Source organism: Mytilus trossulus, chromosome 6 (assembly GCF_036588685.1).
Source record: "Mytilus trossulus isolate FHL-02 chromosome 6, PNRI_Mtr1.1.1.hap1, whole genome shotgun sequence".
Classification (NCBI taxonomy): Eukaryota; Metazoa; Mollusca; class Bivalvia; order Mytilida; family Mytilidae; genus Mytilus; species Mytilus trossulus.
The window spans coordinates 76,631,962-76,647,409 of record NC_086378.1 but is presented as its reverse complement, the minus strand read 5'-3'; the positions used below and the strand labels follow the sequence as shown (position 1 = coordinate 76,647,409).

The following is a 15,448-nucleotide window of genomic DNA, read 5'->3' as shown; positions in this document are numbered from 1 at the left end:
CGTGCGATATGCTTTTTGCAGGTCAATATGCTTTTTGCTATCCGCCGTTTTCTCTCTACCTTCGAAAATATAGTTTAACATGTGACTATCCCTAAACGAATCAAATTTGTTAAAATATACGAATTAATAATATTATACAAATACAGCCTTTGTATGAGGTCAATACAAGGATATATTGACCTGAAAGAAGTATATTGACTGAGGACGAAGTCCGAGGTCGATATACTTCTTTGGGTCGATATATTCTGTATTGACCTCATACAAAGGCTATATTTGTTATATTATTAATTTCCGAACATGTTTGTATCAAAATCGTCATTTAGGTTTATTGGAACTTTATAGATATTACATTATTTCCTTGACAATAACAACATATTAGTTGTTATTTCATTTACTTTTTTTTGGACATCTTATGTATTTGAAGATTTTTTTTCGTCAAATAATCGATCACAGATATCATTTGTTTCAAAACGTTAAACAATATCCTGAAAATCATTACATGACGTCACAAAGTATATCGGTTTTTAGATATTCTAAAAATAACCGTGCGATATGCTTTTTGCAGGTCAATATGCTTTTTGCTATCCGCCGTTTTCTCTCTACCTTCGAAAATATAGTTTAACATGTGACTATCCCTAAACGAATCAAATTTGTTAAAATATACGAATTAATAATATTATGCAATATCCTGATTAAAGTAAACAGATCAAACGATATTGAAAGTAAAACTAAAAGTCATTCCAAACCGGAAGAAAATTGACTTGGTTTTTCACGATATTTGAACATTCCAACACATTTATGATGCCAGTAGTCGCCATGAAATATCTTATTTTTCTTCTGTTATTTTTTTTTTTTTTTACAACAAATAAATATTCTTTATTCATCAAATTGCTTGTTACAACTTTACTTCATTGTCCAAGCTTCAATAAAGTATCCCTGTGAAATACTTTCTGAGTATCCAGGAAAATACACAGAATATAAATAAATATAAACATTATTTTTTTCCATCAATTATATCAATCTTTTTAACTTTATGAAAAATACATTATGAGATATTGTTTTGTTCTCATTCATAAACCTTCGTAGTTCCTTTATAAACATAGCATACACATCTAAAAATTTCAGTTTTTGCTCTGACACATAGTACGACTTGTAAATACAAAAACCTAAAATTGTCAAGAAATAATTTAAACCGTTATATCCTTGATCTGATATTTTGTATCCAAATACTATATGTTTTGCCAATATCTTGTTTTGAAAATTCATTTTGGCTAGAAGATAATGTACTTTCTCCCAAAAATCTTTCAAAAATGAACATGTAATAAAGAAATGCAAATAATCTTCTTCTTTTGTTTTACAAAAGTTGCATTTATCGTTCTCAGATATTTTCCACTTTAATAGTAGCTGCTTTGTAGGAATGATATATTGAAGCAGTTTCCATCTGAAAATTTTCAACTTATTTTCCTTTAAAATTTTAAATATAAAATCATATACAAATGGCATCTGTGGTACGTATTCTAATTTTAAATATCTTGTCCAAATGTTGATACCGATTGGCTTTGTATATTTTGTATCTACTAAAGTTTTATAGAGTATTTTATTATTGATATCTTTTGTTTCAATTTGTTTATTTTGCCATCTTAATTTAACCTTACATATATTGATTTTACTCTTAACGGAGTTTTCTTTTTTTAAAACTTGCATCCATTCTTTTGGGATGCAGGATTTTAACATCTTAAACTCTGCAATCCAGTTTGTTTTATTAATTAACTTTTTTAAAATAAAACTTTCGGATAAATTTCCTTTACTATCCAACATGTCGTTTATATAAACCAATCCACTTTTAACCCAGTTCGGGAAAAACAGGCATTTGTTGCGATATTTAATATATTTATTTCCCCAAATAATCTGTTTTCTAATATTAGAGAAGTGATTAGAAAATGTTGATAAACCTCCGCCTGTTTTAACCCAACTTGAAATTACTTGTGAATAAAAGTCGGGTATTTTTCCAAGTCTATCTATTGATTTAATATTATCTAAATTCATGTTAAAAACAAGAAAGTTTTTACCAAGATTGTTAAAATATTTAGTAGGAATGATCTTCCAATTCGACATATTGGTTGTTGTTAATTTTGAGACCCATGAGGCTTTCAGTGCAGTAAAATAACTATCAAAATCGATCATTCTTAACCCCCCTTTTTGGTATTCTCCAATAAGTGTGTTTCTTTTTACTTTGTCATTTTTTCCTTCCCAAATGTATTTGAAACAGAGCTTTCAATTTCTTTCAAGTAAATCTCTGGAACTTTACACGAAGTAGCCAAAAATGTAAATTTTGGTAATATTAAAGATTTTATGATCAATATTTTCCCAACCATTGTTAATTTTCTTTTTTCCCATGTTTTAATTAATGATTTCATGTTATCTATTTTAGGTTCCCAATTTAACTTTTCACATTGAAGTTTATCGTGACCAAAATAAATACCTAAAGCTTTGACGGGTTTGTCGGTCCAGCGTATGCCTTCAATCTTATCTACGCTGTTTTTAAGCGCCCCAATCCAAATTCCTTCTGTTTTATTACGATTTAGCTTTAACCCTGAGAAAGAGCCAAATGTTTCAATTATATTCATAGCTTTAGATATATCTGATTTTGAACTACAAAACAGAGTTGTATCATCAGCTAATTGTGATATTTTAATGCTATGTGTTTTATTATCTATAGTAACACGAAAACCTTTAATGTCTGAGGTTTGCCTCAATCGCTCGGCCATAATTTCGACTGATAAAACAAAAAGTAAAGCCGATAAAGGACACCCTTGACGGATTCCTCTAGAGTTTTCAAAAATTTCGGATACCCATCCATTATTTATTACACACGTCTGTATTCCCTTATATAATGTTTCCACCCATGATATGAATGATTCATTAAAACCAAAATTCTTTAGAACACTTAACATAAATTCCCATTCCAAAGAATCAAAAGCTTTTGTAAAATCAACAAATATTATAGCCCCATCTATTCCGTTTGATTCTGCATAGTCCATTATATCTTGGATTTGCCGTAAATTAAATCCAATAAAACGATTTTTTACATATCCGGTTTGATCTTCATTAATTAATTTAGGAAGAAGTTTTTTTAGTCGCTGTGCTAAAACATGAGATAGTATTTTCAAATCTACATTTAATAATGATATCGGACGATAATTGTCTAAAGATAATGGATCATTTTTCTTGAATAATAAAGAAAGAACACCTGTTCGTTGTGTATATGAAAGAAGTTTTTCCTCATGTCCCTTATTTAGAACTTTTACCAACATTGTTTTTAATTTTTCCCAGAATGTCTTATAAAATTCTAATGTTAAACCATCTAGACCAGGTGATTTATTTAGCTTCATCGTGTTAATAGCTTTAGTACATTCATCTATAGTAACCTCCCCATCACAAACTTTAAAGTCATTTACATTTATCTCCCTTTCCATAATAGTATCACCTACATATGTATGCAGTAGATCTTTATCTGGAGCCGTGGTTGTATATAATATTTTATAATAGTTTTTAATCATTTCTAAAATTTGTTCTTGATTTGTTGTTACCTCGTTATTTTCATTTCTGAGTTTGTTAATAGATTTTTTTACTTGTCGCTGTTTTTCTAATCCCAGAAAATAAGAATTATTCTTTTCCCCTAGTTCTATCCATTTCTCCCTTGATCTAATTTGAGCCCCCTTTGCTTTATATTCATAAATTGTGTCTAATTGTAATTCTAATTGTTTAATATTATTTGTAAGTGTTTCATCTTCTTTTAATTGTTTATCTCTGGTTGTCATTAAGTGTTCTAATTCGCTTTCTAATTTTCTTGTTGTCTCCCTTGATAACTTCGATTTTCTTTTGCAGTATATAATAGATTCATCTCTAATTTCAATTTTAAGATTGTCCCATAAAAGACGGATATCGCTACTGTCATTATTGATCATACGATTTTCGAACTGATTTATTACCCTGTTGATTGTGTTTTTATATTCAATATCCTTTAAGATAGAATTATTTAGTTTCCAGTATCCATTCCCTCTTTCTGAAGCCCCTGTCTTAAAGTTTAAAACTATCCCTTGATGGTCAGTCACTTTAATCAGTGCCGGTTTAATTTTACAATATTCAACGAGAGACTGGAATTCTTTTGCAATTAAAATTAAATCTATCCTACTAGCTTGTGTCTTATCCTTTCTTCTCCATGTAAACTGTTGTGTGCTTTTATGTAAAATACGCCAAATATCTATAAAATTATGATTTTTTAAAAGAACTTTTAAACTATTAACAGGCTCTGAAAATTTCGTATTTTTATTTAAGCTTTTCCTATCTAAAGTTTTCAATGCTTCATTGAAATCGCCGGCAACTAGAGTAATGCCTATAGAATTTTCTTTTATAAAATTGTTTACTTTTTTAAAGAAAGAATTTCTATCGGTTCTATAATTTGGTGCGTAAAGACAAACTAAAGACAATATTACATTATCCATTTTCACATTTAATAAAATAAGTCTTCCGTCATTATCGCAGAATTTATTAATAACCTCAATGTCTGCATGCTTGTTTATACCTATTGCTACCCCCCTACTTGCCGTAGTTCCATGACTGCAGTGAAAAATAAAATCAGTTTCTTTTTCTAGACTAGCCCTAGTTTCTTCATTTAGATGTGTTTCTTGTAAAAGTGCAATGGAACACTTATTACGTTTAACCCAATCTATGACTCTTAATCCTTTTTCTTTATTTTGTATACCATTAACATTAAGTGTACATAAATTAATATTTGTCATTGTAATGATTAGTTAAAAGGTAATTTAATTTCGTTGACTTATCTATATGATCTATTCTAACATTAAAGTACAAACTTTCAATTGACAACAGGTAAAAATTTGCGACCTTATTTAATCTCGTGTCAATTATTAACCCGTGAAGTACGGACGTACCCAGGTACATAAAATTTGTTTCATCACCTGTTACATTGTGTATAAAGCATTCAACATGTTCAATTTGGACAAATATTTCTACCTCTAACGGTTTAAATGGATTACGTTGCAGTACACTAAAAAATAAGTGAAATAAAAATAATGTGCGAGTAAGACCTTTTAAACATATGAACTGAGTATTTTGCAATTGAAAAGTGCTTTTGCTTATGTGGCATACTATAGAAAAGCCTGAACTTCGAATGGATTTAAATCCTGTTTTAGAATTCATACGTAAATGATTTTTTGGATTACTTTTACAATTCTGAAACAGATGTTTTCTGAAGATGAGCACATCACTGATAAGGTAAGTAATTTTGGATATATACCCAAGATTGTTTTTATTTGTTTGTTTATAAATTACTTTGTTATCACTTGCAACAAAAGGTTTGTGTTTGTTATCAACTAATAGTAAGTCCCAAAAAGTGTCGCTTTTATGATGTACATGCATATTGAAATTATATTTACTCACATTAACATTATACAAATACATTGTAAGAAATAACTGTTTCTCAAACATACAGCTACAGGTTTTAAAAATGACTATATGTAATCTACCTTGTTCTTGTTTAAAGGTAGTTTTACGATTTTTTTTGCTATAACATATTTCTAAAAATAGCTTTGGGAAAACCCAGTATTGCAAGTAAGCACATAATTGCTTGATATATAACACCCTCGACATTGTACATGTAAACCTCTGTTTATGATATAATTTAATTAACTCATCATCTACTATCTTATAATAATTGTATAAAATCTCAACTTCACATGTTGATCTTCGTGCTATAAAACCATAAATGTTGTACATTGTCATTTCCATTTCAGATACGAACATTTCAAATTTAATCAATATACATTTGGCGAATAACAAAATTATAGTACTACATACCGATGTCCATGATAATATTGGTGTAGTACTAACAGCTAAATATATTTGATTGAAATTTATAAAGCAGCATAAAAGTGTATAATATAAACTATATGTTTTGGTCAATGAATAACTTCTGTTATCCGATAGATTTTCACACTGACTTAATGTTTCTAAATATAGCATAGGGAAAACCCAGTTTTTATAAAACAGCTGGTTGACTTTTTTTCCCATACAATAATACTTTAACAAATGATTATGCAAAATCTGGTTGATCATGGTTCTGAAAATAAATATTATCTTTTGACCTATTAAATAATTTATGTAACACCATAACTTTGATTCTAATATTTTCAATTGACCTCTTAAAAATACAAACATTTGTATAGTAATACATAATATTAGTTTTATTAATAGCGTTTTCAACACCATATTAACTTTTTTATACCATATCTTGTTTAATAACATTCCAACATTTTTAAATATTTCATCTTTACTTCGATTAAACTCTGTATTTGAGCTTGATTTTTTTTCCATTTATATATTTTTTGTTTTTGTTTTTTTAAATAGTGTAAAAACATATGTTCAGTTCATTATAGTACATTTCAGTGGTAAATCATTAAAATACAATATTTTGAAATATGTTACAACAGTTGTTTTGACTATAACGTGATAAATTAGTCTACCCTTTTGATTTCTTAGGTGCAATGTTATCAGTAGGTGTTGGTGGGGTATGATTTCTTGCTGCGGTTCTTCTTGCATTTTTTGGAGTTCTCACAAATTTATCAATTGATTGTTGTGATTTGTCATTGCCTGAGTTACTGACATTTGATATTTGCACATTTTTTGTTGAACCTGTTTTTGTATCACTGTGTTTGCTAGATCCACTGCTATTTTGTGATGGTTTAAGTTTTGATGTGTTGGATGTTTTGTCAGTTGTTTCAGACATTTGTTCTTTTGTCTGAGCTTCATTGGACTGTAGATTTGCATCAGCACTTTCATTAACATCAACCTCTGAGTTTTCATCATTTTTATGTTCACTTTGAAGGTCAGTTGGGCAGTCTATCATTTTATGCCCACTTTCTTTGCAAGTTCTACAAACCCAGTCATTTGGACATTCATATATCAAATGACCAGGCTTCAAGCATTTATGACAAGTTTTTACATTGTTTTCATAATTGATGCTTCTGTTGAATTCAGGTTGTCCAGCATGGAAAACCCTAGCCATGTATTTGCCTATCTGCAGATTTCTTGGTATGGTCTTGTCTAGTACCTTGCTGATAACCACTCTGTCACCAGTCTGGCAAGCAGTTAATTCACCGTTGACTCTCAGATATTCTCTGAAAAGGTCTTGAATATCACACCCTTGTAGGGTTAGAGCTCTGTGGATTTGTCCATCGTCAGCGGACAGAGGGACATTCTTCACCTTAATACGAATAGTATTTTCTTGAAGCCTACCAGGATTGCGAGGATTTTGCGAGTACAGGGGCACCTGCCTGCCACGCAGGTTAAGCCCTGTCACTAACAAAGACAGTCTGTCCTCCTCGTTGTCCATATAAAGGCGCCACATTTCTCTGATCCGTTGAATACCTTTAATACACTCTGCTGGGACTTTGGTACCTATGGCATTGTATATCTCTACATTTGTGAGCCAAAGAGTTCTTGGGGGTTTTACTGAGCCATGTACATCTTCGTCTTTCAGAAAGATGGGTTTTACAAAGTTTCCGGTATTATTTCTTTGAGGTGTCTCAGATTGATTGTTTTCAGTTTGTTTGTTTTGAGTTTTACCAGTGACTACTTCAGAAAAAGACGCCATTTTTTCTTTGTTTTGATTATGTTCATTCACTTCATCTCCGTCAGATTCACTTTCTTCGTTTTGTAGAACACTCAGTATTTTTCTTCTGTTATTACTTGGAATGTTTGTGTCAGGAGGAGTTTGTGCAGGGGAAGGGAAGGTATTTACAATTAAATAAATTATATTTTAAAAGAAACATATAGTCTATGATTTACAAATAGAACTAGTACTGTAGTTAAGGAATGTTACATAATGAAAGCAAATATAATATCTAGAATGAGCCAGTCGAGATATAAACTGTATATATCGGTCCATTGACATAAAATGTACCCCTTGTCATTAGAAAAGGATGGTTTAAAGAGCACTTTATTTTACTCCCCTTTAATATGCGCTTTAACACCAGGTTTAATCTACCATTTTCTACATTTGAAAATGCCTGTACCAAGTCAGGAATATGACAGTTCTTGTCCATTCGTTTTTTATTGTTTTGTGATTTGATTTTGCCATGTGATAATGGACTTTCCGATTGGATTCTCCACTGAGTTCAGTATTTTTGTGATTTTACTTTTTAATATCAAGACATCTTCTAAAATAAGTATAATTTCTTTCGTATAAAAAGGGACGTGTTTATTCTTTAACTGATATCCAGGTCTTTGTTCGTTTCTTTTAATGGATGCAACACCCTACTTCAACCTTTCAAAAGTACTCCGTTGAATATGGCTGAAAAAATAAAGTGCACCTGTCTTATATGTTTTTAATTGGTTGATTGATTGATTGCTAGGTTATCTTTCTTGGTAGTCTAAACAGCACTCAAATATAACACGACTCAAGAAGGAAAAATTTATTTACACAAAATAATGATTTGACTTTGTTAGATAGTTTTCTCATTAGAAGTCCTAACTTATTTCAAAGTATTTTAGAAGATGTACTACGGTTACCAAAGTTCGGTAATAATTAAAAGTTTATTGTTCACACAATATAAATATGTAGCTATACAGGGTTTGTACCCAACAACAGTATCAAGTCCGTCTATAAAAGGTTCTAAAATACTTAAATGAACGTTTTCTTGACAATTTGATAAAAGTCATTCATATATTTATTTAGTGACATTGAAAACTTGTTTTTCGTGTAGTTTTCTTAAAAAATTATCTACAATATGATTTGTTTGTTTTAGAAGTATGCAATTGCAAGGGGATTTGACGTGAAAGCTTTCCTGAAGTTTATTTCCAACGCAGGACAATTTGTTGGTGGCGCTATGATGAATGTTCCAGGTGTTAAAGTGATCACAGCCTGTATTCCAGAAACATACTGTTTTTACAGTAACTATGATGACCCTGATCGTAACGTAAAATGCTCCATGTATATCATTAAATGTATTTATAAGCAGCTAGCCAACATTGGTACTTGTTTGTATGATCTGGCTGGAGACACCGCTATTGATTTACATTATAATGGACTAAATTTTCATAATTATGATCATGTTACACTTTTGTGGGACGTCCTTATATGTGCAGGTGTTGATGAATGGACAATGAACTATTTGAAAGATATGATTCAAAGCTAAATAACTTAAATACCTGTGTAAGTGTGCTTTTGTTTTTTTGTTTGGTTTTAGGTTAACTAGTTTATAATATACGAATAATTCCTACGACACTGTTTTCGAATTATTGTTTAATCATAATAAATAATGATTAATGTGTTGTTATAGTTTAATTGCTTTTGTTTGCATTTTGGTTGATATTGTAGAATATAGAAAAATGATTATGCAAATGGAGAATGTATGTAAAGGTATATTGTTTTGCTATGATAAAATAAGTGGTATAAATCTATCAATTAGTATCCCACAGATGTTCACAAGTTCGACAGTATCTCTTTTTTTCAAATTCTATGTCACATATTTGCACAACGGTCTCAAACTTTTTTCATTTACTGTACAGTGCTTCAAACTACCACACCGTTGCGATATTATCAAAAGTATTTAGACAAATACCAAAAAACATTTTGCTACAATATGTATTTTACAAATATATCGATGTAGGTAAACTATCTCTTTTCCTGAGGCCGCGATTCCAGCATAGAATCTTAAACTAATCCTACTAAAGTGTCGTCCGTTGAACCGAACTGGAAGTATAAATATACTAACAATGACCACTGCCCTTTCCTCAATCTTGATATCTTTATCACTAACGGATAGCTTAATACTAAAATTTATGATAAAAGAGATGATTTTTCATTTCGTTAATTATCCATTTTTAGATGGTGGCGTACCTTGTCACCATCTAACGGTGTGTATATATCTCAAATTGTACGATTCGCTCGTGTATGTAACAATGTTTTAGATTTTAACGAGAGAAATTTATGTATTACTGAAAAATTATTACACCAGGCTTTTCGATATCACAAACTAGTCAAAACATTTACTAAATTTTATCATCGGTATGAGGACATCATTCGTAAATATAGCTCAACATGCAGACTACTTATACGTTTAGGTATTTCACATCCAATTTTTTATGGAAATATTCTTTATAAAGCACAAAAATGTCATTATTCACCGCAGAAAATAACAAAACCTTCAAATAGACTTATTATGAAGGGATATAGTTACGATACTGTTGTCAGGTCATTAAAGATTGCATATTTTGGCGTTTATATTGATTCACTTATAGGGTCTTTACATCGGAACTAAACACAATTATTCAAAAACCAGTTGCTGACATGACACGGGTTATGTTCTTCTCATGAATGTTATGATGGTATGATACTAAACCCCTAACGGGAAGGATTGTGTCTGATATGCATATGATGAAATCATAATCTTTCAGTCAGTTTTATTGAAGTCTGGAGCTGGCATGTCAGTTATCTGCTAGTAGTCTGTTGTTATTTATGTATTATTTTCTTTGGTTACATCTTCTGACATCAGACTCGAACTTCTCTTGAATTAATTTTAAATGTACGTATTGATATGCGTTTACTTTTCTACATTGGCTTGAGGTATAGGGGAGGGTTGAAATCTCATAAACATGTTTAACCCCGCCGCGTTGTTGCGCCTGTCCCAAGTCAGGAGCCTCTGGTCTTTGTAAGTCTTGTATCATTTTAATTTTAGTTTCTTGTGTACAATTTGGAAATTAGTATGGCGTTCATTATCACTGAACTAGTATATTTTTGTTTAGGGTCCAGCTGAAGAACGCCTCCGGGTGTCGGAATTTCTCGTTGCATTAAAGACCTGTTGGTGACCTTCTGCTGTTGTTTTTTCTATGGTTGGGTTGTTGTCTCTTTGATACATTCCCAATTTCCACTCGCAATTTTACTTTCATGTTTTGTTAGAATTGGACGGACGAGGAGTCCTATGCCACGTGTAGTGTGAGTACAACACTCTCAGTTGTTTGTAAAGAATCCTTTCAACTACAATTAAATGGGGTAACCTTTGCTTTGACAATTTTGTGTCCCTCTCCTACAAGTTCTATTGACCACTAGCAACTTGTCCGTAATTCTACCACCTACTCGTTAAGCGCTTAGTTGGACCTGTCTATGCTAATTTGTTTTCCTTTGTGAATATTGACGAACATGTTGCAATAAAATCAACGGTACCAATTGTGTTGCACCAGATGCGCATTTCGACAATACATGTCTCTTCAGTGATGCTCGTGGCCAAAATATTTGAAATCCAAAGCATATATAAAAGATGAAGAGCTATAATCCAAAAGGTCCAAAAAGTATAGCCAAATTCGTGAAAGGAATGAGAGCTTTGCATGAGGGAGATACATTCCTTAATTTATAATAATTTCTAATATTTTGTAACAGCAAATTTTAATAACACAAAAAAATTCGTATTTTCATGCCAGTACCGAAGTACTGGCTACTGGGCTGGTGATACCCTCGGGGACTAATAGTCCACCAGCAGAGGCATCGACTCAGTGGTAATAATAAAATCAACGGTACCAATTTTGTTGCACCAGATGCGCATTTCGACAATACATGTCTCTTCAGTGATGCTCGTGGCCAAAATATTTATAATCCAAAGCATATATAAATAAAAGATGAAGAGCTATAATCCAAAAGGTCCAAAAAGTATAGCCAAATTCGTGAAAGGAATCAGAGATTTGCATGAGAGAGACACATTCCTTAATTTAAAATAATTTCTAATATTTTGTAACAGCAAATTTTAATAACACAAAAAAATCCGTATTTTCATGCCAGTACTGGCTACTGGGCTGGTGATACCCTCGGGACTAATAGTCCACCAGAAGAGGCATCGACCAAGTGGTAGTAATAAAATCAACGGTACCAATTTTGTTGCACCAGATGCGCATTTCGACAATACATGTCTCTTCAGTGATGCTCGTGGCCAAAATATTTGAAATCCAAAGCATATATAAAAGATGAAGAGCTATAATCCAAAAGGTCCAAAAAGTATAGCCAAATTCGTGAAAGGAATGAGAGCTTTGCATGAGGGAGATACATTCCTTAATTTATAATAATTTCTAATATTTTGTAACAGCAAATTTTAATAACACAAAAAAATCATGCCAGTACCGAAGTACCGAAGTACTGGCTACTGGGCTGGTGATACCCTCGGGGACTAATAGTCCACCAGCAGAGGCATCGACTCAGTGGTAATAATAAAATCAACGGTACCAATTTTGTTGCACCAGATGCGCATTTCGACAATACATGTCTCTTCAGTGATGCTCGTGGCCAAAATATTTGAAATCCAAAGCATATATAAATAAAAGATGAAGAGCTATAATCCAAAAGGTCCAAAAAGTATAGCCAAATTCGTGAAAGGAATCAGAGCTTTGCATGAGAGAGACACATTCCTTAATTTATAATAATTTCTAATATTTTGTAACAGCAAATTTTAATAACACAAAAAAATCCGTATTTTCATGCCAGTACTGGCTACTGGACTGGTGATACCCTCGGGACTAATAGTCCACCAGAAGAGGCATCGACCCAGTGGTAGTAATAAAATCAACGGTACCAATTTTGTTGCACCAGATGCGCATTTCGACAATACATGTCTCTTCAGTGATGCTCGTGGCCAAAATATTTGAAATCCAAAGCATATATAAAAGATGAAGAGCTATAATCCAAAAGGTCCAAAAAGTATAGCCAAATTCGTGAAAGGAATCAAAGCTTTGCATGAGGGAGTAACATTCCTTAATTTATAATAATTTCTAATATTTCGTAACAGCAAATTTTAATAACACAAAAAAATCCGTATTTTCATGCCAGTACCGAAGTACTGGCTACTGGGCTGGTGATACATGACACAGCAAATAATTGACACTTAACTGCTATAAAATAAACCCCAACAAACATAGAAACGGATTGTGTACAATTGATAACAACTGACATAGTCTTGGCTTGGTACAGGATATTATAAGAAGAAAAAAAAATGTGTAAAACCACTTATTTGGCTTTATCTAAGATTTATAAGCAAGAAATCAAGAAAATTGAAACCCAACATATCAGGTAAAGATGCAAAGGCAAAGTAGCTCGAGGAAAAAAACTCAACAAATCAATATTGCAAGTAAAATATATATGTATGGAAACTAAAACAATAATGGAATGTTTTTTGTTTTCATGGATATTAACAAAACATGTGTACACAAAATCAGAATGATTTAAAGTATATTTTTTTTTGTTCAGATGTGTTTGTTTCACCTTATCTGTATCATAACTCTTTAAAATTCAATCAGTGTGTTGTATAGCATATTTCCGGACAAAAACAATAATTGTGTTTTTGTAATATATCAGTCTCTAAACTATTACCCTGTCGCAATTTTGCTTCTATTTGTATCAAGTTTATTTAAATCTTATAAGAATTTACACCACAGTTTTATTTGTTAAGGGGGAGCTTTTCTGATGAAAGTAACAATAATGGTGAGCATAAGAGAGGGTAGAGTCTATTTGCATGCAATTATATAAGATCAATGATATATTAAAATGTTGTCTTTGCAATTCGAGGAAGTATCACCAATAATGCTGAAATATTTGGTTATATATTGTAAAGAAGTTTTTGCTTTAATGTTTTGGATTATTCATGGCATTATATCTCTCCTGCTCTGCTAGTTTAGTCATTGCTTATCGGGACTATATTCCTCAATTTATTTGCAATAATCTCTCATGGAGGTTTTCTCTTAGATGGCATCATCAGCAAAAAGTCAGCATGACTGTGCAAGACCATCATCATTATCATGGGTAGTCATGGTAGTTAAAAACCACCTTCATTATTAACATTATATTATAAGTATTATAAGTATAGATATAATTGTATGTAGAATTTAACAAAACTTTGAATATTCGATATATTAAGAATTTTCTATCCAAAGAAAAGACTACTTAGATGTATTCGACAATACCGCTCGACTTCGTACTTTATATGGCCCTTTTGACATTTAATATTCGTCTGGCGCACACAAGCTTAATCCTGGTATTATGATGAGTTTTTAACAATCAAAAATCACAATGCCACTGCTGATGGACATTTCCTCCCTGCAGAAAAATGTATCACCAGACCAGTAGTGAGCATTTCGGTTTTGAAATGAATAATAATTGGTACCGTCGTATGTAAACATTGACTGTAACGTACAAAACTGAAAATGTTCGATACTATAAAGAATTTTCTACGCCAGGGAAAAATTACATAGCTTCGATGTTTTTGACAAAAGCTATCAGAATTTTCGTACATTAAGGTTCCTCAGCTTCGTCTTTAATTTTATTGTTTAACTTTTTTTATTCCAACGTTACTGATGAGTCTAGTGTAGGCGAATTGCGCGTCTTTTGATTAGATTAAAAGTGAGATATCGTTAATGAATTTTTTATGACCACACATAAAAAGTTATATTGCATTCGGAACCTCGTGTAATTAAAAGTCTACTAAAAAAACACTCACCAATATTTACGCAACAGCATTATGATATAAACATTTCTTTTCCCTAGGCTTACGATAAAATCATTGATGAAGTAATACAAAGTGCAAACAAGTTGATTTAGAATTTGATAAATTCAATACAGAAAAGTAATCTTATGTAAAAAAGTAAAAAACAAAAAAATATTGAACTCTGAGGAAACTTCTAAAAGTAAAGTCCCTAATTAAATGGCCAAAAACGCAAACACATCACACGAAAGGATAACAACTCAGTTACTGTCATATTACTGACTTGGTACAGACATTTTCTTATGTAGAAAACGGTGATCAATTACATTTGAATTTATTTGTCATTGAAATGCCATCGATTAGATTGAATTTACAAAGTGACTGTATTTAATTCGAATACATTTTAAAAGTTATGATAAAGAATAAAACAACCCATCAGATATATACTAGACAAACATATTATATGTTTATTGTGGAAAGTGTCATTTATTAAACATCTATTTTTAAACCAGCACTTAAAAAAGTGGCGAAAGATACCCGAGGAACAGTCAAACACATAAATCGGAAAAAAATGACAACTCCATGGCTAAAAATGAAAAATACGAACATACAAACATACAAATAATAGTAAATAAGAAACAACAAAGAAAACTAAAGACTGGGCAACACTACTCCTACCAGAAACTGGCAGTTATCTCATGTGTTCCGGAAGGGTAAACAGATCCTGCTTTACATGTTTTAATTATTCATAATTTTGTTTAAAGATATATTCATAGTTATGCAATCATCTACTAGTATAGTATCAATGTGTGTTATTCTCACGTTTGTTAATACAGACGGAGTTGTAGAAAGTGCAAAAAAGTCAATTCGAAATTGATGAATCAAGTTAAGATCAACCAAATCAATGA

General features: G+C 31.4%; 2 protein-coding genes across 3 annotated transcripts; one reads left to right on the top strand and one right to left on the bottom strand.

Moving 5' to 3' along the window:
- Positions 1–6,239: 6,239 nt before the first annotated feature.
- On the bottom strand, positions 6,240–7,675 carry LOC134723020 (uncharacterized). Its single transcript, XM_063586652.1, has one exon. The coding sequence runs from the start codon at positions 7,673–7,675 to the stop codon at positions 6,542–6,544; it is 1,134 nt and encodes a 377-aa protein (XP_063442722.1). The 3' UTR covers positions 6,240–6,541.
- Positions 7,676–7,756: 81 nt separating this feature from the next.
- On the top strand, positions 7,757–9,332 carry LOC134721880 (uncharacterized). 2 transcript variants are annotated; one of them, XM_063585147.1, is made up of 2 exons: positions 7,757–7,814; positions 8,832–9,332. In XM_063585147.1, the coding sequence occupies exons 1-2, from the start codon at positions 7,776–7,778 to the stop codon at positions 9,216–9,218; spliced, it is 426 nt and encodes a 141-aa protein (XP_063441217.1). In that variant the 5' UTR covers positions 7,757–7,775; the 3' UTR covers positions 9,219–9,332. The 2 variants fall into 2 exon arrangements, with proteins under 2 accessions (XP_063441217.1, XP_063441216.1); XM_063585146.1 differs by having other exon boundaries at positions 8,829–9,330.
- The last annotated feature ends 6,116 nt before the right edge of the window (positions 9,333–15,448 follow it).